This window comes from Amyelois transitella, chromosome 5, assembly GCF_032362555.1.
Source record: "Amyelois transitella isolate CPQ chromosome 5, ilAmyTran1.1, whole genome shotgun sequence".
Taxonomy (NCBI): Eukaryota; Metazoa; Arthropoda; class Insecta; order Lepidoptera; family Pyralidae; genus Amyelois; species Amyelois transitella.
This window is the reverse complement of record NC_083508.1, coordinates 6,457,995-6,483,560: the sequence shown is the minus strand read 5'-3', so window position 1 is coordinate 6,483,560 and position 25,566 is coordinate 6,457,995. Positions and strand designations below refer to the sequence as shown.

Sequence of the window (25,566 nt, the reverse complement as noted above, 5' to 3'; positions counted from 1 at the left end):
CAGTAATAAAAATATGATGTATTGAACTTTCTTACAATTAATATCCGTGACGGACTCAAATAACCAGGCTTTTTCCAAAAACTAATGAGATATGAGATGATAATAAGAAAAGTGAATTGATGATGATAGAAATAGGTAGATAGTTAATTTTACAGATAAAAAGTTAAATATGTAAACACTGATTGAATTAGACATTAAATGAGTTCATTATTTGTGCAAGTATTTTCGAACAAATAAATATAGAAAATAACATCCTGGGCAGAATCAAATTGTCATATCTTTTGGTTTCACAACATTGGTTGCCGACAAATAAATTACTTAAAACTAATTTTACTGATCTTCGATCAATTTTAAATCAGAGATAAGATATCCTAATTATCCATATACATATGTTTAAGCGTATATATGTATAGGTATCTTGTATTATATATGTATGTATAACTTACTTTTTATTGTAGTGCATCTTATAAATGGATCACCTTCTAAACCTTGAGGACAAGTGCATATTGGAGCATGATTAACTACTCGGCATTCAGCATTTTGTCCACATACTCCTTTGCATGGATCAATACATTTTTGCCTCAAACAACTCATAGTTGGTTGGCATTCGGAGTTTATTGTACATTCTGGTCGGCAATTCGGTGGAGATCCAAAGAACTCCGTCATACAAGAACACGAGGCGACGCCATTGTTATTCTTGCAATTACTATTACTACCACATGGATTAGGTACACATGGATCCTTAGAAGTCGTTTCTGCAATTCACAAATTTATTTTGTTTTTGAAGAATAATATTATTAGCCTTTGCATGATATTGTAGTTGGATTGTTAAAATGTAATGTTTCTCACTCTAGAATTGAATACGACAAAAAATAATTCTTAAGCCTTTTCAAAAAAACTATTACAATCAAAATTAAAAATGAACATAGTGTGTTATGTGAACAGGAAAAAATTAACTTAACGAAATGTGATAAAAAGGTTTAGGATTTAAAAAAATACGTACATACATGAAATAACGGACAAAGACTGTAAGGCTACGTTCAGCTCCATGGCTTACCTATTGATGGAATTGTGTTGAAAAAAAAAATGACTTTTACTTAAATCTAGAATATTATTCATTATAGTTTTGAAACTCACCTGTTGGACTGTTAATAATTATATGACAATATGTGTATGGATTTCCAGTGTAAGATGTCGCACAACTGCACGATGGAATATGATTGATTACTTGACAAATTGCTGTAGAGCCGCAGACGCCTGGACATGGGTCCTCACATTGATTCTTTCGACAAGCTTTATCAAATGCACAATCTGTATCTATAATACACTCTGGTCTACATCCTTCATATGGATTACCAAAGTAGCCAGGCTCACATAAACACGTGGCTGCACTATTACTCGATGTTTTACAGCGTGCATTTGCTCCACATGGAGTTGGATTACAAGGATCCACCATGGAGAACTGTATTTCATAGCAAGACGTGAACGGATCTCCCGATAATCCTTCTTGACAAGCACACATCGGGCTATGTAAATGCACTGTACAAATAGTGTTGACCCCACAAGATCCTGGACAAGGATCTTTGCATTTATAGTTTATGCAAGCTTTATTTGAAGGACATTCGTCGTTTGACGAGCATTCTCTGCGGCAATGTGGTGGTGTTCCTTCAAAGCTGGGTTGGCAAGTACAAGTGTGTGAATTTCCATCAGAATTTGTAGTACAATAACTGTTTGGTCCACATGGAGATGGGATGCATGGGTCGTTCGGTGGATTATCAATTGGTGCTAGTACTGTTGACATAATAATGTTTGGTTTAATGAATGATAAAAAGTAATAATGTTAATAACAACTTATCATTTCAACATATCATTAGTATAAATTAAGCCTTAAGTTAAACATCTCGTTTATTCCGGTGAGGAAATTTTTGGGATATATTCTCTCTAAATGCTCCTCTGCAGTTCCCGAGAAAAATATGATAAATTACAGCATTCTACTGCCAGTAGTTTCGGCTGTATATTGTCAGTTATGGCGTCATTCTGTTAGTAACGTTAAAGCTCAATATACTCGTCATGTCATGGGCGGATCGTATTAGCCAGATAAGTATGCCCGGGCACATCGAGATATAGCGCCACTACCTTATTTGGCCAGCCATATCAAGATGCGCCTAATCAAAGGTGGGTCGATGAAAATTATATTCAGCAAAAAAGTAAATGATGACATAATATAATTTTAAACTTTAATTTCGGTCTTTTCCCATCCATTGGAAATTTTCTACAGTCTATAATATTTCTGTGCTAAATTTCGAAGTGTACGCCCACGGTTCCACTCGCGTGTAAAACTTAAAAACCTATTTATTTCCGTTCCCATGGGAATTAAGGGAAATTCTGTCCCCTGGGTCAATAGGACAGAATGACATTAATAATTTTATTTTTTAAATTAGCTGTGCGTGCGACTTCGTCCGCGTGGAATAGTTAGTATGGGCATCATTGAAGCCCTCAAGGATGAATAATTCCCCGGTTTTTTCACATTTTCCATTATTTCTTGCATGTTATATAGCCTAAAGCCTTAATCGATAAATGGTCTATTCGACGCAAAAAGAATTTTTCAATTCGAACCAGTAGTTCCTCAGATTAGCGCGTTCAAACAAACACACAAACTCTTCAGCTTTATAATATTAGTATAGATTAGTATAGATTTAATATAAATTTAATTACCGTAACAGTGGCTGAACGGAGATCCAGTAAATCTATCAGGGCAACTACATATAGGATTGTGGTTGTTGACGTTACATATAGCGTTATGACCGCAGGATCCTGGACAAGGATCTTGGCATTTTTGATTAATGCAAGCTTGTGATAGAGGACAGTCCATACTCTGTACACATTCTGGTCGACAATTGGGTGGATTACCAATAAAGCCAGACACACAAGCACACACAGCTTGGCCATTTGCCTCTCGGCATATACTATTTGGACCACACGGTGACGGTTCACAAGGTGTAACTAAAGGCCCTGTAAAAACAGTAAAACCATTGAAATGACGTTTCCGTTTGTAACAATATATTTCATCTTCTTGTATTCTTATATGTATATATATACTTATATACTTACTTTCAATAATATTGCACTGCACAAATGCATTTCCTGTCATTTCTCTGGGACAGCTGCAAACACCTATGTGGTTATAAACGTTACATTCTGCGTTTACACCGCACAGATTACGACATGGGTCAACGCATTTCGATCGCAAACACGCTTTATCGAATGGACAGTCTGAACTTAATACACATTCAGGTCGACATTCAAAGTATGGATCTCCCTGATATTCAGGCAAACAAGTGCAGACGCCGTTGTTACATTGCGCATTCGCTCCACATGGCGACGGTCGACATGGATCGATTACTTGGGGTGATTCTAAAACATATAATGTTTTTAATAAAACTAAAATTACGACTATCTACTACATAATAGTACATTTATAATATATTACCTTGGGGTTTAACATTACAAATTGAGAATGGATCTCCTTGATATCCATTGGGACAAATGCAAACTGGTATATGTTTAACTACATTGCATATTGCATTCAATCCACATGAGCCCAAGCAGGGATCGCGACATTTCATATTTATGCAGGCTTTGTCATTACTACAATCTGTATTCACTATACATTCTGGTTTGCAATTAGGCGGGCTTCCATAGAATCCAATTATGCAAGAACAAGAAGGAATTCCTCCAATGTTTCGACATTCCGCATTTAATCCACATGGAGATGGAATACAAGGATTAACTGGTTCTGATTCCTGTTTGTTTGGCTCAGGCAGATTATAACACATTGCAAGCGGATCGCCAGTGTAACCTTGCTTGCATGTACAAATAGGGTTATGATTAATCATCCTACATTCAGTATTTTTACCGCATGCATTGGGACATAATGTTACACATTTTTGATTGACACAGACTTTATCTAAAGGACATTCTGAGCTTGTTAAGCATTCAGGTCGGCACATAGGCGGTGCTCCTTGATAACCACTTAAGCATGTACATATAGCTACACCGTTTTGGGTTTTGCAGTTGCTGTAGGGTCCACATGGCGAAGTATTGCACGGATCTGACATTTCAGCTGAAAAGATAGATTTCTTGTAATGTGAGGTTTCATTGAAGTTATAAAATGATTTAAATTGTTAAAGAATAAACTTGAACTTACTTAAAGGACTGAAAGCACACAACTTGTATGGATCACCATAATATTGATCGGGGCAAGTACAAGAAGGAATGTGGTTTATGACATTGCATAACCCATTCAAACCACAAGTGCCAGGACAGGGATCTTTACATTTATTTTGTATACAAGCAAGATTAGAAGGACAATCTGAGCTTAATATACACTCTGGCTTACAAGAATCGTAAGGATTTCCAAAATAGCCGGGAATACATGAACATGAACCAGCGTTATTTTGCTCTTTACACACTGCATTAGCACCACATGGTGATGGAACGCATGGTGTGGGTCGCTCTTCTATCACATTTTGTACTAAAATGTTACATGAAATGAATGGATCTCCACTATAACCGTCAGTGCACAAACAAATAGGCGTGTGGCTTATTACTCGACATTCTGCATTTAAACCACATGATCCAGGACATGGATCACGACATTTTCTGTTGAGACAAGCAGTTATTTGAGAACATTCTGAATTACTGGTGCATTCAGGACGGCAGTTTGGTGGTGCGCCAATATAATCTGGTAAGCATTGACAAATAGCATTGTCTCCATTTTCTGAACATTTCGAGTTAGGGCCACACGGCGATGGTAAGCAGGGGTTTACTCTTTCTGGCGGTGAAGCAGCTACAAAAATAAAAATATAGTTAAATAGGTTAAGATATAGTCATCATGTATAATGAATAAATTAAATCAATAAAACTTACCAATGATTTGGCAAATTGAGAACGGATCTCCTGAATACCCTGATATACAAGTACACACAGGATTGTGATTCACGACAATGCATTGCGCGTTAAGGCCGCACGCTCCGGGGCAAGGATCTATACATTTTTGATTAGAACAAGCCTGATTTAATCTGCAGTCTGTGCTGACAGCGCACTCTGGTCTACAATTGGGAGGGCTGCCAATATAACCTGTGATACAAATGCAAACTGCATGCCCATTTACTTCTCTGCATTGACTGTAAGGGCCACACGGTGAAGGATCACATAAGTTAGCTGGAGTTGAAGGTTCTGAAATTATAATAAGAATGTTAAATTACATATTGGTATAAACCATAGATTTTAGTAAAAATTTAGTACGATGTGGCAGAAAAAGCACGAAAGTAGAATAAACGCAGTGGAAATGAGAGCGCTTAGGAATGTGATATGAGTAAAATTGAGTGACAGGATAAGAAACATCTTGATGAGGGAATGTTGTGATGTAAAAGAAGATATAGTGACAGGAATAGAAAAGGGAATACTTAGATGGTTTGGTCATGTCGAGAGGATGAATGCAGGTTGAATAAGCAAATATACAAAGAAAGTGTGAATGTGACTGTTGGATTGTGAAGGTCTAGACGAACGTTAAATTGGAGACGTTCTAGCAGAAGGTCAGGTCAAAAGTACCCGAAACCGACGAGCTTGCATGAAGAGAGTTATGAATGCGGAAGAAGCGAAAGAAGTATGCAGGGATTGTGGCAAGTGTAAAAATGTGGTTTCTGCCTACTTCTCCGGGAAAGGCGTGATTCATGTATGTACGAGTATGTATGTTTTAGTAAGAATTTGTCGTATTTTAAAACTTTATACAATTCTGATTGAATAAACTTTTAAAATAAATGAATATGTTATAGATCTTATGTGAAATTCTTTTTAAGTATAGGATAATCAATTAGGACTATACAAAAAACTATGGTTCTTACCATAAGTTTTTTGTGAGTAAGATTTTTATTTATAACAGCCTTAATTTAAGGTAATATTTAGTACGTTGTTGAAACTTTCCGTACTTACATTATTATAATTGCGAAAATAAGATTTAATTGTTTGTTTCTTTCATCTTCACGAGTTATCCATAGAACCAAACTTCTTGAAAATTTGCGTGCAAATAATTAAGAGTTCTAGAAAGACTTTTATGACTTGACAATGCACAGCCTAAAGCGCTGGGTTACGAGATATGAAATTATTATACATTAAAGAGGATTTCCCCAATTTTCCGCAGTAACGTAAATTAAACGGTATTTTTCTGTCGTGCTCTTAATGAATAGGCCTAAGACTCACCCATCGATGCTGTGCAGTATGAAAATGGAGATCCTGTTGTGCCCGATGGACAAGAACACATAGGAATATGGTTGATGGTTTCACAAATGGCATTTGTTCCACATGTTCCGGCGCAAGGATCAACACATTTATTTTTCACACATGCTTTATCTCTTGTGCAGTCTGTATTTAATACACATTCTGGTTTGCAGCCTTGGTAGGGGTCGCCGATAAACTGATCCCGACATGAACAAATGCCATCGCGGCAAATTGCATTGGGACCACATGGGGACGGTAAACATGGATCTGTTGGTTCTACAATAAATAATAAATACTTTAGAATTCGAAATCCCAGTGAAACCAACATTCATATTTATTTTAAAAATGATTTTAACTTACCATCATGCATAACATTGCAAAAGCTGAACGGATCTCCCGTATATCCGGGCAAACAAGAACATATTGGTAGATGGTTATTGACAATGCATTGGGCATTATTTCCACAGGCTCCGGGACAAGGGTCTGAACATTTATTATTAATGCATGCCTGAATAGCATTACATTCGGAATTTATAGAACATTCTGGTCTACATCGCGGCGGTGTATCAATATAGTTAGGGAGACATGTGCATCTAACTGTATCTCCATATTCTTGGCATAGTGAATTTGGTCCACATGGAGATGGTATGCATGGATTGATAGGTGATGGTAGAGATGGAATTGATGCAGGCGCTGTGAAGAAAAAAATAATTTTTTTTTTGATTTATCATATCTTGATTGTAATTATTATAATGTTTATTTGCTGAAACTTACTTGGGAAACAATTTGTGAATGGATCTCCAGTATATCCATTCTGACACGAACATATGGGATTATGCGAAATAACTCTGCAGTTTGCATTTCTAGAACATTGTCCTATACAAGGATCGATACATTTTCTTTTGATGCAAGCTTTATTGCTGGAACATTCGCTACTGATGGTACATTCAGGTTTGCAATTTGGTGGTGCGCCCATAAAATCTGTCTGACAGCTACATATTGCTTGATCACTTACTTCTCGACATTGGCTGTTAGGGCCACATGGCAAAGAAGCACATGGTGATGGTTTGACTGTATCTGAAGTTGTAAAATAATATATCAATACATTATTAAAAAGATACAAAGTAACTCGTCTCCCTGTCTACTTTTTAATTCGTGGTTGTTAATTCTTTTTGCAAATTTTATTACGCTGTTTTTTTCTCACTTACTTCGTTCATTTATCCAGGTGAAAGTTATGTTTGCCTTTAAGCTATACCTTTCCTTAAGGGAATACAAACGTGATAAGTGCATGAAAGTATCTTCGTTACTATATTGTCGATATATAAATCTTCTTTTTCCAATGATAAACCAGTTATAAAATTAAACTATTTCATTAAAGGAGCAAAGACTAACTAAAAGAAATATTGTGTTGAAGTGATGGAAAACAAAATATTACCTTCAACTGCTTCTACACAGTATGAATACGCATTGCCGGTTAATCCAGGAGGACAATAACACAAAGGTAGATGGTTGACAACTTGGCAAATTCCATTTGGTGCACATAGACCTGGGCATGGATCTTTACATTTATTTTGAATACAAGATAACATAGGAGGGCAGTCGCTGTTAATGACGCATTCTGGACGACAACCTTCGTAAGGATTTCCAACGAAATATTCTACACATTTACAAGATCCAACACCATTTCTTTCAGTGCATTCTGCATTTAAACCACAAGGTGAAGGATTACATGGTGAGCTATATTCTATGACATTATCTGAAATAATAAATATTGTTAAGCTATTATTGCACAATGGGCCACTGTAATACTTCTGATGTTTTTAAATATAATATTATTAATTACCTTTTATTGGAGTGCAAGATACGAGAGGATCTCCAGTTTGACCAAATGGACAAGAACATACTAAAGCGTGACTGATTACTTTACAATCAGCATTATAACCGCAACTTCCGGGGCAGGGATTTTTACATTTCTGATTGATACATGCAAAATTAATTGAACATTCTGAATTGCTAATACATTCCGGGCGACAGTTTGGAGGTGACCCCGTATAATCACTTTGGCAGGTACATGACGGTGATTCACCGATAACCCTGCACACTGAGTATGGACCACATGGCGAAGGCGTGCAAGGATCACTTGGATACGAAATCGGACTATTAACTGTAAAGAATAGATAATATGTTATATCTGTAAAAATCCAAAAAATAGATTGGACGAAGTAAAGAAAAAAATTGACGGGAAATTCCCATCCCGATTAATATAAATGTAAAGTAAGTTCGTTTGTTACCTTATAATAGTTAACTGAACTGATTTTGATGAAGCAAATTGTCATCAAAATCGGTTCAGTGCATTAATAGAGGCAAACAAAAATGGGCAAAACAGGAATTTTAGTTTGTAGCGGGCGGGGTTGCGAACAAAAGCTACTTATTTATAACAGTATCTATATCTCTTTTATATAATATTTGAAGATAACATATAATTTGGAATAATATTATAGTGGTGCGCAACTAAGTTCTCGCTGTTTTTCTTTAAAAGTTGAATTTTATTCTACAAAAAAATATACATACAAACTATTTGAAATTTTTTCCATCGCTTGCCACAACTTTCTCCCATCTTTCTGGCAAAGCACGAATACCTTCACGATAAAATTGTTCGTCTTTTGATTCTATCCACGAATCAAGCGATTTTTTGATTTCTTCATGTGAGCGGAACTCCTGATTAGCGAGACCATGTGTCATCGATCGAAACAAGTTATAATCTGAAGGCGCGATATCTGGGGAATATGGCGGGTGGGGTAGGACGTCCCATTTGAGCGTTTCCAAGTAGGTTTTAACAGGTTTGGCACCATGAGGCCGAGCGTTGTCATGGAGTAAAATAACTTTTTCGTGCCTTTGCTGGTATTGTGGCCGTTTTTCGCGTAGTGTTCGACTCAACTTCACTTTTGGAGCCATCTATCGATAAACAGCGAGAACTTAGTTGCGCACCTAATATATATAAATTTAAAATATATGCCTGTAAAATTAAAGTAAAGAGTTTTTGAAATCTGTTCAATCAGTCATCAGTTCGCCTCTGGATTGGTCGAGTAATCACGTAACAAACAAACTTGAGAACAAAGTGCTGATAATTGTAGGTATATTATTTGTTATTGAAATCGTTACGTGTGCACTTCTGACCTACTCTACAGAACGAATGATAATAATAATCAATACAAATAATAAAACAGTAAAAAAATTTTGTCTGTACATTGAGTAGGTATTTAAAAAAGAAAAATACAGCGATATAAAATAGTAACCGAGCATGAATTCGAAAAAAAGTTGCCTGTTTGTATGTTTTGTTTGTACACGCTAATCTCACAAATTAAACTTTTTTGTTGTACAGCTCTTATGCCTGGCCAACATATCACTACATAGTATAAAACAAAGTCGCTATTTTAGTCTGTTTGTCTGTATGCTTAAATCTTTAAAATTACGCAACTAATTTTGATGCGGTTTTTTGTAACAGGTAGAGTGATTCAAGAGGAAGTTTTTTATGTATAATAACATTTATAATTTTGCACCCGTGCGAAGCCGGGGCGGGTTGTTAGTAGGGTATAATCTGGAACAGTTGATATTGAACCATAACAACTCAGCTAAACTATAGGAAATATCGAAATGACGTCTTAACAAAAGTTGTTCAACCTGATATGAGTATTTTCTGTTGGCGTATAAAAATCGAAGATCTGGAACACCTGACGCAGAACCAATATAGACCAGCTAAATCATTCGAATTATGGAAAAGACGTCTTGACAAAAGTTGATCATTTTCTTTTGGCAAAAAAAAAAGGAAAATCTGGATTATGTGATGTATGTAAAAGCCAAAGGGACCAGCTACTCTGTGATATGTCTCGAAATTTGAGTAAATTTAATAACCTTAACCTTCGTATATTCAATAACACGCAAACAGGCGTCAACTAGGATATAATAATACAAGATAAAAATTAATACAGGTTTATCAAAAGGCTTACCTATTGCGGTGCATCGAGTAAACGGATCACCGGTAAATTGGGATTGACATGAACAAATTGGATTATGGTTCACAACTACACATTTCGCTCCTAAACCACAAGATCCTTTACATGGATCGATGCATTTGTGATTATTGCACGCTTCGTTTAGAGGGCACTCGGCACTGATTGTGCACTCGGGTCGACACAAAGGCGGAGTTCCGATGAACGTCGGTAAACACGAGCACACTGCTACTCCGTTTACTGGACGGCATTGACTATTTGGACCACATGGACTGGGGTTGCAAGGCTCGCTAAATTGGACTGAAAATAATATAAGTAAATTTAATTGTGCTATTTATATGTATGTCAAATTTACTACTGTTATACTAACATACATAAAATTGTGGAAATGAGAGCATTAAGGAGTATGATCGGTGTTAAATTGTGTGACAGCGTGATAAGGTAATGTTGTGATGTGAAAGGATACATTAACAGGGATTGGAAAGGGTAAATTAAGATGTTTTAGTCATGTGGAGACTATGAATGTTGATAAAGCAATTATACAAGAGTGTGAATGGAATGGTAGGAGTAGGAAGGCCTAGACTTACGTACCTTAATCAAATTAAGGATGTTTTGGTCAAGAGTACCTACCCGAAACCGCCGTACTTGCATGAAGAGAGTTATGAATGTGGATGAAGCGAAAGAAGTAAGTATGCAGAGAAGCAAGTGGAAAGATGTAGTCTCTGCCTACCCTTCGGAAAGAGGCGTGATTTAATTTATGTATGTATTTACTTAAATCTTACCTTCATATTTGTTACATTCGATAAATGCATTACCAGACGTGCCTTCAGGACAAGTACACATAGGAATGTGATTATAAACATTGCATTGTGCAGTTAATGCACACGTTCCAGGACATGGATTTATGCACTTGTTCTTGGAACACACTTTATCTATAGAACAATCCATATTAGTAACACATTCAGGTTTGCAACCCGTATATGGATCTCCGAAGTATTCACTGAAGCAAGTACAAACACCATCTCTGCAATTCGCATTATAGCCGCACGGTGACGGATTACAAAGATCCGTTGTTATTTCGTCTGGAAAAGATAAAAGTATGTTTTACTTTACGGGAATTTGAGCATTTTATTGAAGTTTACATAAAGCTTTAATGTAATATTGTTACTAATAAATTATAGTTCTTACCTTTTGGTGGTAATATCAGAGAGCAGTAAGTAAAAGGATCTCCGGTATATCCTTGTATACATGTGCACGATGGCAAATGGTTGAAAGTTGAGCATAACGCGTTAGATCCACAACTGCCCGGACAAGGATCGCGACACCTCATATTTATGCAAGCTTTATCAGAAGGACAATCTTGGTTGATGGCACATTCAGGTCGACAATTTGGTGGAAGACCTTGGTAGTTCGATATGCAGGTACAAGAAGGAGAACCATTTATATCTCGACATATTGCATTATCACCGCAAGGATTTGGCACACAGGGGTTGATATAAACTGGAGGCTGTATTTGTAATTGTTCTGTTGGAAAATAACATAATTTATCATGTAACAGAATAAAAATATTTTTATAGCACCAATACAATAATATTTAAGATCGTTCAAAACTAATTTTACCTGGGAAACATCTAGTAAATGGTTCGCCTGTGAAACCTGGGCTGCAAGAGCAGACAGGGCTATGATTGATAACTCTACATTCAGCGTTAAGACCACAGTTTCCAGGGCATGGATTGACGCATTTTTGATTGATGCAAGACTTGTCAATGGAGCACTCCGAACTGACGACACATTCCGGTCGACATCCTGGTGGTGATCCAACGAAATTAGGCATACAAGAGCATACACTTTGACCGTTAACTGGACGACAAATACTATTTGGCCCGCAAGGGTTGGGCGAGCATGGTGTTGCCGGCTGTAATGGCTCTGAAAATAAATATTAGTATAAATGATCGGCACTGCTATTATTGAAATAAACAACCGATAACTGTAGAATGCACCACAGAAAAAATATATATAGTGCTAGAGTTTCCGAAAAGAGGATATACCTCGGGCAAACATAGTTGTTTGCCCGAGGTATATCCTCTTTTCGGAATTATCCTCTCTTCGGATCTATTTTTTTCAAAATTTCCTTTAATCCGGCTAAGCGGTTTACCCGTAAAAACATTACAGACAGATATATACTTTCGTATTTATAATAGTAATTATGGATTTACTTATACAAAATATCAAAACAAATAATAAATAAAACATACCACTGAATGTGTTACATCTGCTGTATGGATTCCCTGAATATCCAGGTAGGCAACTGCATGTTGGCAAGTGATTAACAACCACACAAGTAGCCATTGGGCCGCATGTACCGGGACACGGATCTTGGCATTTATTTCGAATGCATGATTTGTTTGGAGTACAGTCAGTGTTTACTGTGCATTCTGGTCGGCAGCCTTCGTATGGATTTCCAATATAGTCCGGAAGACACGAACAAGATCCAGCAGAATTATATTCTTTACATACAGCGTTTGATCCACATGGCGAGGGTTCACAAGGAGTTGTTTTTTCTGGTATTACGTCTTGCTGATAACAAGAAGAAAATGGATCTCCGATGAACCCATTGTCACAGAAACACATTGGAGAATGTGAAACAGTTCTACATTGTGCATTCGCTCCACAGGCTCCAATACATGGGTCTTTACATTTTTGATTCACGCACGCTTTATTAGTTGGACATTCACTATTACTTGTACATTCTGGTTTGCAATAAGGTGGAGAACCAAAATAGTTTGACATACATGTACAAGATGGCGTATCACCAGCTTCTTTACAAATTGAATTCGGTCCACAGGGAGATGGCGTACATGGTGTTATATTTGCCAAGGAAGGACCTAAAATTAAAAAATATTGGTTAATAATTAGTAACTACATATTATTTACCTATAATTATTTTTTTTTAGTTTAATTAAATAATGACTTACTATATGGAAGACATCTAATAAATGGATCCCCAGTATATTGTGCTGGACAAATGCATATAGGGTTGTGTTTAACAACGTTACATAAAGCATCCACCCCACATGATCCCTTGCAGGGGTCTATACATTTTTGGTTGCTACAAGCCTTATTTGGTGGGCAGTCGGAGCTTAAAACACACTCCGGTCTACACAACGGCGCACTACCCAAATAGCCTGACAGGCAAGTACATACTGCTTGCCCATTTATTTCTCGACATTGACTGTTGGGCCCGCAAGGTGATGGTGAGCATGGGTTCACTATCGTTGAACCTGAGAACAAAACAAGCTTAGTTCTATATTGATATGATTACATACATGTTACTAATACGGACATTAATAAATCCACCGCTACCTTTAATTGGCTCACATCTATAAAATGCATTCCCTGTCATCCCTTGTGAGCAGCTGCACATAGGTACATGATTGATTACATCACAGATTGCATTGTCTACACAAGTTCCTTTACATGGATCCACGCATTTGTTCTTGATGCAGGCTTTCTCTCTTGAGCAGTCAGAACTTAGTACGCATTCTGGCCTGCATCCTTCGTAGGGATTACCATGATATTCTGCGATGCATGTACAAATTCCTTCTCTGCATACAGCATTAGGCCCACAAGGTGATGGATTGCATTCATCTACTATGACATCCGCTTCTGTAAAAAACATATATCAGTGTTAAATATAAAATGCAATTAGGCTATGCAACAACATACGTTTAAGTTATTTTTGTAAACGTAACGATATCATTATACACAAGGATTACCTAGAGGCTTAGGTGAACAAAGAGTAAATGCGTCGCCTGTGTAACCATCTGGACAAGTGCAAATCGGCGTATGACGTAAAACATTGCACATCGAATTTATTCCACAAGAACCTGGACAAGGATCTCGGCATTTCTGCTGAATACATGCTTTAGAAGTTGGGCATTCTGCATTAATAGTGCATTCCGGCCTGCAGTTGGGCGGGCTGCCAATATAATTTAACATGCATGCACAAGACGGCACATTTCCTACTTCTTGACAAACTGAATTCGGTCCACATGGTGACGGCACACACGGATTTCTGTAGGGTTCCTTAATTGAATTTGAAATAGGTGCTGAAAAATAATTTAATATAAGTAATATAAGGTAATATTAAATTTATTTAAGAATTGAAAATAAGTATAGGTATGTTATTATACCATAGAAACTTACGTGGTATCGGATGGCATCTAGTAAACGGATCACCAGTGTATTGCGAATGGCATATACAAATTGGGCTGTGGTTTATAACTCTGCACTCAGAATTTATGCCACAAGCATTTTTGCATGGATTTTCGCATTTTTGATTAATGCAAGCTAATTCTCTAGAACATTCTGCGCTTATAGTACATTCGGGGCGGCATCCAGGAGGAAAGCCGATGTAATTGGGTAAACAAGAGCATACGGCTTGTTTATTTATTTCTTGACATCGACTATTAGGACCACACGGGGATGGTTGACAAACATTTATTGGTTTATCGGAAATTCCTGTAAACGTAAAAAAATTGGTATCAAGACGATAACTAAGTTCCACACCAGCATCGAAAATTTGATATGCGTAATCTACTTTTATCCTGCTAGTGTCTTCCCTAGATCATAAACCTGTACGCACGTGCTGGTGTCTGCATAGCAAGTGAATGTATCATTAAGATCTTAGATAAATTGGTTTCTTTTGTCATCGAGGTCCGACGGGAATCACTCCGTGTTAGTACATAACCGTCCCACCCAATAATCCAAATCTTTTTGTGGTCTTAAGCGAACCCCCGAAACTTTGGGAATGAATTTGTTATATGTCTAAGACATTTCAGTGCTAAAGTATTTCTTATATAGTCTAGGGGTGTAATAAGAGAGGAATTCCTAAAATTCCCGGTAAAGGAAGTTAGAGGGATTTACCGTTAACGCGAGCGGAGCCGCGGGCGCTCTTTAGTTAAAAATAAAATAAAAAACTTACTTTCTGGAATGCAATACTGAGATGGATCGCCAGTCTGGCCGCGGTCACAAGAGCACATTGGAATATGATTTACCACCTGGCATATGGCATTTGGTGCACAGGCACCTGGACATGGGTCTTCACAATGACTTTGTATGCAAGCTCGATTTGATGCACAGTCTGTGTTAATAAGGCACTCTGGCCTGCAACCTTCGTAAGGATTGCCATGATAATCAGGTAAACATGTACAGGATCCAGCTCCATTGAATTCTTTGCAGATCGCATTTGCTCCACATGGTGACGGTTGACAAGGTGTAGCGAAATCTTGTGGTTTTTCTATTTTACTGCATTCAAAGAATGGATTTCCAGTGTAACCAGCTAAACAACTACATGTAGGAGAGTGGCCAATGACGTGACATTCAGTGTTGAGACCACATGATCCAATACAGGGATCCACACATTTTGAATTGATACAAGTTTGTTGTAATGAACACTCTGATTTACTAATACATTCTGGTTTACAATTAGGGGGCGAGCCGATAAATCCACTTGCACAGGAACATAATGGGGCACCCAAATTTTCTTTACAAATTGAATTTGGTCCACAAGGAGAAGGCACACAAGGACTCGCAGATTCTGGTTCATACTGTTGTAGAATACATCTGACAAATGGATTTCCAGTATACGAAGATGGACATGAACATATAGGATTGTGATTAATAACTTGACACATAGCTCCAACTCCGCAGGTACCTTGGCACGGATTTAAACATTTTCTATTGCTACAAGCTTCACTTGGCGGGCAATCAGAGCTAATAATACATTCTGGTCTACAAGATGGCGGGCTTCCAATAAAATCTGGAAGGCAGGAACAAGCTGCCTGTCCATTTACATCACGACATTGACTGTTGGGTCCACAAGGACTGGGCAGACATGGCCGTGGTCTTGTAACTGTAAGCAAATGATAAATTCATTAATAAAAAATAAGAGCTTGACTATACGAGTATATGGCACATATAGGTTAGTCCTTAGTACCTACATCTAAAAAAAACAAACAAATTAATTTTACCTTCTACAGGTGAACATTGAACAAATGCGTTTCCAGTCATATGTTCAGGACATCTACACATTGGAATATGATTTATTACTTCACATATCGCATTTGCAGCACATATACCTCTATTGCAAGGATTAATACATTTGTGTTTTTGGCAAGCTTTGTCTTGACTGCAATCCGAATTAAGTATACATTCGGGATGACATTCAATGTATGGATTTCCTTGATACTCAGAAAGACAAGAACATACTCCATTGTTGCATTCAGCGTTAGCTCCGCATGGTGAAGGATAACAAGGATCAACTTCGTCTTCTTGAATGTCTGCAAATTGAAACACCGTTAACTTTACGTATAATGGTTGGCATAACAAAAAAATTGAAAATGTTGTGTTTGATAAGTTATGAACTACTACTACAAACGTTCTTGAAGTGATAGGCAGGATAAGAGTACGATATAGTACTTTTATTTAGAATACTCAATTACCTGGTAGTTTACATTCGGTGAAAGCGTCACCAATGTAGTTTTGAATACAAGTACAGATAGGTGTGTTTTTATTCACTGTACACTGTGCGTTTATTCCGCATGAGCCTGGACAAGGATCTTGACAACGTTGATTAATACATGCCAGGTTACTGGAACAGTCGGAATTGATTGTACATTCGGGACGACATCTTGGAGGTGCACCTATATATCTGGACTGACATGAACATGACGGAATTCCGCCAATGTCCCGACATTCACTGTACGGACCACAGGGTGATGGTAAGCAAGGGTCTTTTGGAGTTTCTTGGCTTGTGATTATTAGAGGGTAACATCGGCTGAATGGATCACCTGTGTACCTCTCCATACATGAGCATATCGGACTATGATTAATCACTTGACATTTGGTATTTTGTCCACATTGTCCAACACAAGGATCAACACATTTCTGAGATTCACATGCTCTATTTCTAGGACACTCAGAACTTATGACACATTCTGGTCTACAATTCGGTGGCGATCCACTATATTCTGGTAAACAACTACACACAGCTTGCTCATTTATTAATTTGCATGCACTGTTTGCGCCACATGGTGATGGTGTACAAGGATCAGAAAATACAGGTTCTTCTGAAATAAAAGAGCGCTTATTATAATACCATACGAAACTAATCATTTTTATTTAAAATTCTAGTTACTTACGTAAGAGAATGTTGCATTGCTGGAATGGGTTACCGGTATATCCAGATACACATGTACAAATTGGTACATGATTTACAGTTTGGCATTGAGCATTATTACCACAGGTACCGGGACAAGGATCCTGACATTTGTTTTGTTGGCAAACTCTGTTAGATGGACAGTCAGTGTTAACACTACATTCTGGTCTACAGCCTTCGTAAGGATTCCCGAAATATCCAGGCGAACAAGCACATGCCCCAGCATTATTCCTTTCGGTACAAATTGCGTTGCTTCCACAAGGTGATGGAGTACAAGGAGTTGGTCTGTGAGACGGTAAACTTTGTTGTTCTAGTGTACAGTATGTAAAAGGATCTCCAATGTATCCCGGGGAGCAAACACAGTTAGGAGTGTGGCTGACAACTCGACACAGCGTCATTGAACCACATGCTCCAACGCAAGGGTCGCTACATTTATTGTTGATACACGCCATATGGTTGAGACATTCACTATTACTGGAACATTCTGGGCGGCAGTTGGGCGGAGCTCCAATGAATTCTGGCATGCAAGAGCAACTTGGAGAATTATTAATTGTTTTACACTCTGAATTGGGACCGCAAGGCGATGGTACACATGGATTTATTTGTTGAGGGGTTTCTAAAGCTGAAATAAATATTTAAAATATATTCATTGCCATTAAAACAAAAACGTGATACGTGATTATGATGGTACAAAAAAAAATACATACGTTTTGGAACACATCCTCTGAATGGATCTCCAGTAAGGTCACTTGGACAAGAACAAATTGGATTATGATTAACAACCTCACATAGTGCTTTAAAGCCACATGCGCCATGGCAAGGGTTGATGCATTTGTAATTACTGCAGGCTTTATATAGTGGGCACTCTGAGCTGGTCGTGCATTCAGGACGACAAGTAGGTGGAGATCCTGAATAGCCAGGTATACAGGAACATACTGGTATATTGTTAATTTCGTGACATTGGCTGTTGGGTCCGCATGGGCTTGGATTACAAGGATTTGCAGTTCCACCTGCAAATTCTGCTGAAAAGGAAGAAATTGAAATATGTTTGTTAACAAATATAACCACATAAAATTATGATGCGCAAAATACATATATAACTTACGTATATAACGTAAGTAAATACATATATAATGTACCTTTTGCCTTCTGTTTCAAACAGAAAAGTCGACCAAACCGAGTTCAAACCTGGGACATGTGGTTCAAATGCAAGAACTAAATTACTCATGATCAATCAATCATGATGAATATATGTAGATAAATACTGTCGTAATTGAAAGGCAGGTTGAACCAAGACCAATTTGTTTATTCAATACCCACAAATAAATGACATGCACCAATAATAATCACAACATCTTTCCCTCACAAAAAAAAATTAACAGAAAAAAAAAATTAAAATAATTTGTTATGTTATGAGTCAGCAACTTAAACAATAATATACATAGAGAAAAAAAAAAACAAGAAAAATAAACATATAACCGACTTCAATACTACATACCTTAATATATATATATTATATATCTAGATTAATGTATATTTTTACAGTTTTTTATAAAGGCTAATCTTATCATTGTAATTTTTATGGGATCACCGCTGATATATATAAGCCCTTTTAAACAAAAATATATTAATCGAAAATTTGGAAAAAAAAATGACTAAGAAAATTGGTGAACATACATACAAAAATAAAAATACTTACATACATTTAATTTTATGAAGTCGGACAATTAACAATAACAGCTTGGGTGAAGTAACATAGTACAATCTTTTATACCAATTTTATACAATTCTAATTTTAAGCTCAGATTGCATTATGATTTATTTTTCCCTATTTAGTTTGGCAATAATAGTGCGGGCCGCCTCAGCCGCCGGTCTGCGCGCGCGATCTAACCGGCCTTTCAAAATATCACCCCGGGAGTCCTCAGAGAGACGCGACCCATCCCCGCTGGTTAAAACAAACGTAGGATCATCTGCGTTGTCCTCACTTTCGGCCATGGACCAATCCTCTTCCTCGTAATGTTCTTGCTCCTCGGGCGTATATTGGGATGGAGAAGAAAGAGCTGCCTCCACATTAATTAAATGGCGTCTATTTCTTCTGTACCGCTTTCCTGTTGAGTCTATTACGAAGTAGGAGCGTGGTTGTGGCGCCCGCGCCTGGACGCGCGCGTGCTTCCTGTCTCCGGCGTCCACCATCACCACACGTTGCCCAGCCCGCAGCTCCGGCAACGCTCGTGCTCGTTTATCATAGTGCTGTTTGTCGCGGGCTTGCTTGCTTGTGATAGCCTTATAATCGTCACGGTTGTCACGGCTGGGTTGCAGTTTACAGTCGTGAGATGGGAGCCTGGAATTAAGCCTGCGTCCCATAAGTAACTGAGATGGTGAGCTAATTCCATCCCTGGGAGTTGTTCTAAGGTTTAGCAACCCTAAATAGAAATCAGAACCAGATGACAAAGATTTGGTTAACATATTTTTAACTATGTGTACTGCCTTCTCACTTCGTCCATTTGATACCGGATATTTCGGCGAACTCGTAACATGTTTGAACCCCCATTGCTTACTAAATGTAGCAAATTCCTTCGAGGCATACGCTGGCCCATTATCAGTTATCAGTTCCTGTGGGATGCCGTGCCTTGCAAATTGATCCTTCATCGCTGTTATGACTGTCTTGCTAGTAATGTTCAGCAGTGGACAAACTTCGATATAATTCGAAAAATAGTCGACTAAGATTAAAAAATACTTGTTACCGTTCTGAAATATGTCCGAGCCTATTTTAGCCCACGGCAGGCTCGGGATAGGATGTGGCAAGAGCGGTTCCCGCGCGGGCCGCGCCACCCTCTCGGCGCACGTCGCACAGCGGCGTACTGCACTCTCGATGTCTCGAGACATCCCTGGCCAGAACATCACATCCCGCGCATGCCGTTTGCATCTATCTATACCCATATGCCCATCGTGAACTCGCTTTACCATTTCGTACCTTAACTTAAATGGAATATAAACCAAATTATCTTTAAATATTATACCATCGACATATTCAAAACTTTCCTTATACGACCACTGCTCTTTTACTCTTTCATCCACTTCATACTTATAATTTGGCCAGCCATTTTTTATATATCTTATAATTAACTGACATTCTTCATCTTTCATTGTATGCTCCTTTATCATACTCAATTTACTGTCACTAAACCTAACATTTTCTATAAGAAAACATGATTGCTCCGAAATTTCATCACTTACTTTTTGTTGTAACTGTTCAGGTAAAGGTGCCCTCGAAAGGGTGTCTGCAACGAACATATATTTTCCAGGTTTATACGTAACCTTGAAATCGTATCCCTGTATACGTAACATCATGCGCTGCAGTCTGGCTGGAACGGAATCCAACGCCTTATGAAATAGCGTTTCCAATGGCTTGTGATCCGTCTCCACTGTGACATCTTTACGGCCATAAACATATTGGTGAAATCGTTCGAGCGCAAACACGATCGCCAACAGCTCTTTTTCAATTTGAGCATACCTGCATTGCGTGTCGGTGAGTGTGGATGACGCATACTCGACCGGCCGGCCGCCCTGCATGAGCACTGCGCCGAGCGCGCGAGAGCTCGCGTCTACTGATAACAGCACCGGCTCGCGCGCAGAATACAAAGCCAGTACAGGCGCGGCGCACACTGACTCTTTTAAACGCCGCACGGTCGCTTCATGTACTTCGTCCCAATTCCATACAGAGTCTTTTTTCAAAAGGATACGTAGAGGAGCCGCTATCTCTGAATAATGTGGTATAAATTTTGATAAATAATTTACCATGCCCAAAAAACGCTCTAATGAACTCCTGTCTTGCGGATTCGGCATGTCACGAATTGCCTTAAGTTTACTTTCATCTATTTGCATACCTTTGGAGCTAAAGGTATGTCCAAGGTAAGTTACCGTTTGAACACAAAATTCACATTTTTCTTTATTAAATTTAATACCAGCATCACGTGCCCTATTTAATAAAAGCTTAAGCCTCTCGTCATGTTCTGAAATTGAAGACCCCCAAACTATGACATCATCAACAAATGAATCTACGCCCTCTAAGCCCTCTAATATTTGACGTATTTTTTGATGAAAAACTTCAGATGCACAGTTTATACCATAAGGTAAACGTAGATACTGGTATCTGCCATATGGTGTTCCAAACGTACATAAATCAGCGCTATCATCATCTAACTGAACCATCCAAAATCCAGATCGAGCGTCTAATTTACTAAAATACCTAGCTCCTTCTAATTTAGTCGCGATATCAGTGAGCGTCGGCAACGGGTAGTGTGCGCGTCGCACGGCCCTATTAAGCGGCCGCGGGTCGAGGCACACTCGAATGCTGCCATCTTTTTTCGCCGCCACTACGATTGCATTCACCCACGGGGTCGGGTGCGTCACTCTTCTAATAACGCCTAGATTTTCCATTCGATCTAATTCGATTCGTAACTTATCTCGTACGCCCACGGGTATTTTTCTAACGGGACAGACTGACGGCTGCGCGCCCGGAATTGTTACTATTTTGTATTTGCCAGGCAACTTTCCCAAACCTTTGAAAATATCATCATACTGGTTAATATCTATTGAATATAAACGTTTTATTAAGCCTAGTTGTTCACAAGAAAATTTGCCCAGCACATTTTGACAGTCGTGTTCAGAAATTATGAAACGTAATTTATACACTTTATTTTTATAAAACCAATTGATGTAACATGATCCAACAATAGGAATAAAATTGCCACAAAACGATAAAGCTCTCGTATTATCTGATGTTAACTCTGATAAGTTCAAACCCAATTTACAATATGTTTTCAAGGACATTACATTTAAATCCGAACCAGTATCTAGCTTAAATCTTTCTTTTAAATCACTACCATATAAAAATAAAGTCTCATACCATTTGTGGCTGTCCATACCGTCACCGAAATTGTCGACCGTGGAGACGTAGTACAAATCTGAATCGTCAGTTGATAACTCTTCCTCAATTTGGTATACTCTGCTCTTTAACTTAGGACATGCACTTTTAAAATGTCCCCGTTCACTGCACCAAAAACATTGAGCATTTCTAGCCGCACACTTATAGTCTCCGTCACACTGATCCTTCATGCAAGCCCGACACGCACTCCTAGAAGCTGCCCCGCGTCGGCCGCCTGCAGTGGCCGCTCCCCGAGCGCCGGCCGCACGGAGCTGGCCCCGCGGCCGCGGCCGGCCCCAGCCGCCACGCGCCGCTCGCGACGGTCCGCCTGCGCCGCCGTACACCACGTCCACGGCTGCCGACGACGCGCCCCCGTCGGTTACCGCCTTGGTTCCTTCTATCTGCCGTTTTTCCTCTGTAGACATCTCACTAGCTTGACAAATCTTCACAGCTCGTGCGAGGGTCAGATCCTCAGCTCTCAGTAATCGATCACGTATTTTTCCATCGGTGACCCCGCAAACAACACGATCGCGTATCAGACCTTCTTCGAGATGCTCGAATTCACAATGCTGCGAAAGTATTTTCAATGCTGTGACGTACTCATCGACAGATTCACCATTTTCTTGATTTCTTGTAAAAAATTTGAAACGAGCCATGGTAGTATTTTGTTTCGTACCGAAATGCTCATTAAATTTGCTGACCAACTTGTCGAAATTCTCCCGATCAGTCTCCTTTTCGAATTTAAACGTAGTATATACGTCGTAACCTTCTGAGCCTATCAGGTTAATGAGGAGACTGGCTTGTACATCTGTCGGTTCTTTATAGACTCCCGAGGCCTTCAGGAACACCAAAAACTGCTTGTACCATTTTCGCCACGCGTCAGCGCGGTTTGCCGGCCCGCCCTCTAGGCATAATTCCGATGGCGGACGCGCGTGTTCCATAGTAATAATAAAACACTATCACTTTTTCTACGTACGAACACTTAATTTTAGCTTAAAGTCGACTTTTTATACCGAAAATTAATTATTTTAGACGACACCTGACACCATGTCGTAATTGAAAGGCAGGTTGAACCAAGACCAATTTGTTTATTCAATACCCACAAATAAATGACATGCACCAATAATAATCACAACAAATACTAGAAAAATAATTGGTATAAACGAATAAAAAGTTTGTTATTACATATTACCTGAAACGACATTACACGTCACGAATGCGTTACCGGTGTAGCCGACAGGACAGCTACACATCGGAATATGGTTGACGACTTCGCAAATTGCACCGCTGCCACACGTCTCCGGGCATGGATTGACACACTTTTTCCTTACACAGATTTGGGTCGTTTGACAATCTGTGCTTACAATACATTCGGGTCGGCAACCCACATATGGATCACCATGAAACTCTGGCAAACATTTACATTCTCCATTTTTGCATTCTGTATTTGATCCACATGGAGAAGGATTGCACGCGTCTATACTCATTATATCTGTAGGAGAAAGGAGGAATATTCAAACTTCTTATGTAGACTATATAAATAATTAGTAAAACAGGTCTTGTTAGAACTTGGTAGGTTGGTGACAGAGGTGAAATTAAAGGTATAATTATATGCATAAAATTTTATGTCATAATTTGACATGGGATACTTTTATTTATCATTATAATAATTACGTACAATAACGCTTAACGCATAACTGTTTAAAGCATAATGTATCCATTATAAAGCATAAATATGTTTAAACATATTAAGTTTGAAACTTTGTTCGCTCCAATTTGTGTGGTCATATGACATAAATAATCCTAACCTAGTTATAATTGTTTAACCTTTATTTTATTTATTAAAACCCTGTTTTCAAAATCTACTCCAACCTACATTGTAGAAGTTGAAGTTTCGCCCTGCTTTGCGGTGGTCAAAAGTAACTAAACAATCCCACCGTCACAATTTGATTTTTCATTCTTCAGATTTTTTTCACTTTCCCCCATTTAGTTTTGTAACTTTGAAGATTTTAGGAATTATTATTAGTGCTTTTAATGTAAAATACCAACAAAAAGGACGAAATATACGGTTTCAATCTTATTATCGCATTCGCATTGAAAAATTATTAACAACAAAAATAAATTCTCTTCGAAACTTGCCTATTTCCAAAATATTGTTGACAATTTGAAATTAGATGAATCACTTTAAACAATTACTATAAATAATTTTTACAATAATGTTAGAACTTATATTTTTTATGTAAATAAGGAAAAAGTAAATTTTGATCTTTATGCTAATCAAAATTATGGCAAAATACATTAATCTTAACTTTAATTATAATAAAATGGATGGCAAAAACACAAATATGTAATACTAGCTGTGCCCGCGACTTCGTCCGCGTGGAATAGTTATTTTGGGCATCATATTTATTTTTGCAAACATCCTCCTCGGCTTTATCAATTATAGCTGCTAATTGTTATGCGACTTGGCGACGACTTGGCCCACATCATTACCCGCGACGGAACGGAGACCGTATAGTGAGATGAGAGGCCTTTGCCCAGTAGTGGGATCTTACAGGCTGATACTTTACTTTACTTTAAAATAGTAATATCTTCTAAGATTTTCATTGAAATTAAGTGATATCATCAGACAGCTGTGTTAACAATTAAATACTCATAATCAACAACAATCTTAAAAGATAGACATAATCAGTTTAAAAGTAGGTAAGAGGTAAAAACAGACAAACATACAAAGGAAGTATTATAAGTAGAATGATACCTAACTATATATTCGACGGCCTCTGTGGCTCAGCGGTAGTACGCTTGTCTGCGACACCGGAGGTCCCGGGTTCGAATCCCGGTCAGGGCATGATGAGAAAAGAACTTTTTCTGATTGGCCTGGGTCTTGGATGTTTATCTATATAAGTATATATTATAAAATATACTATCGTTGAGTTAGTATCTCGTAACACAAGTTTCGAACTTACTTCGAGGCTAACTCAATCAGTGTAATTTGTCCCGTATATATTTATTTATTTATTATTATTTATTTATTATATATAGGAAGTAGGATAGAGCAGGGCGATCGAAAGATGCGGGGCGGTCAGGCGGTCACGCGTATTATAAAGAACGCTGGTTCGCCGTATTAAATG

The 25,566-nt window shown here is 38.2% G+C and overlaps 1 protein-coding gene across 1 annotated transcript in view; it reads right to left on the bottom strand.

Annotated features, from left to right (window-relative positions):
• The window catches only part of LOC106131785 (uncharacterized), a 124,079-nt gene that overhangs the window by 19,324 nt on the left and 79,189 nt on the right, over positions 1-25,566 (bottom strand). The window contains exons 85-111 of the mRNA XM_060954804.1: positions 23,628-23,927; positions 18,216-18,527; positions 17,492-18,130; positions 16,793-17,419; positions 16,322-16,630; positions 15,274-16,203; positions 14,496-14,810; positions 14,066-14,398; positions 13,653-13,955; positions 13,265-13,570; positions 12,545-13,174; positions 11,910-12,215; positions 11,478-11,813; positions 11,072-11,371; positions 10,287-10,589; positions 8,123-8,443; positions 7,715-8,035; positions 7,054-7,356; positions 6,640-6,972; positions 6,262-6,555; positions 4,930-5,238; positions 4,208-4,849; positions 3,491-4,123; positions 3,112-3,414; positions 2,716-3,012; positions 1,138-1,791; positions 447-755 (exon numbers count right to left, since the gene is read on the bottom strand). Of these exons, the coding sequence (XP_060810787.1) occupies positions 447-755; positions 1,138-1,791; positions 2,716-3,012; positions 3,112-3,414; positions 3,491-4,123; positions 4,208-4,849; positions 4,930-5,238; positions 6,262-6,555; positions 6,640-6,972; positions 7,054-7,356; positions 7,715-8,035; positions 8,123-8,443; positions 10,287-10,589; positions 11,072-11,371; positions 11,478-11,813; positions 11,910-12,215; positions 12,545-13,174; positions 13,265-13,570; positions 13,653-13,955; positions 14,066-14,398; positions 14,496-14,810; positions 15,274-16,203; positions 16,322-16,630; positions 16,793-17,419; positions 17,492-18,130; positions 18,216-18,527; positions 23,628-23,927 (10,968 nt within the window). The remainder of the gene's footprint in view (positions 1-446; positions 756-1,137; positions 1,792-2,715; positions 3,013-3,111; positions 3,415-3,490; positions 4,124-4,207; positions 4,850-4,929; positions 5,239-6,261; positions 6,556-6,639; positions 6,973-7,053; positions 7,357-7,714; positions 8,036-8,122; positions 8,444-10,286; positions 10,590-11,071; positions 11,372-11,477; positions 11,814-11,909; positions 12,216-12,544; positions 13,175-13,264; positions 13,571-13,652; positions 13,956-14,065; positions 14,399-14,495; positions 14,811-15,273; positions 16,204-16,321; positions 16,631-16,792; positions 17,420-17,491; positions 18,131-18,215; positions 18,528-23,627; positions 23,928-25,566) is intronic.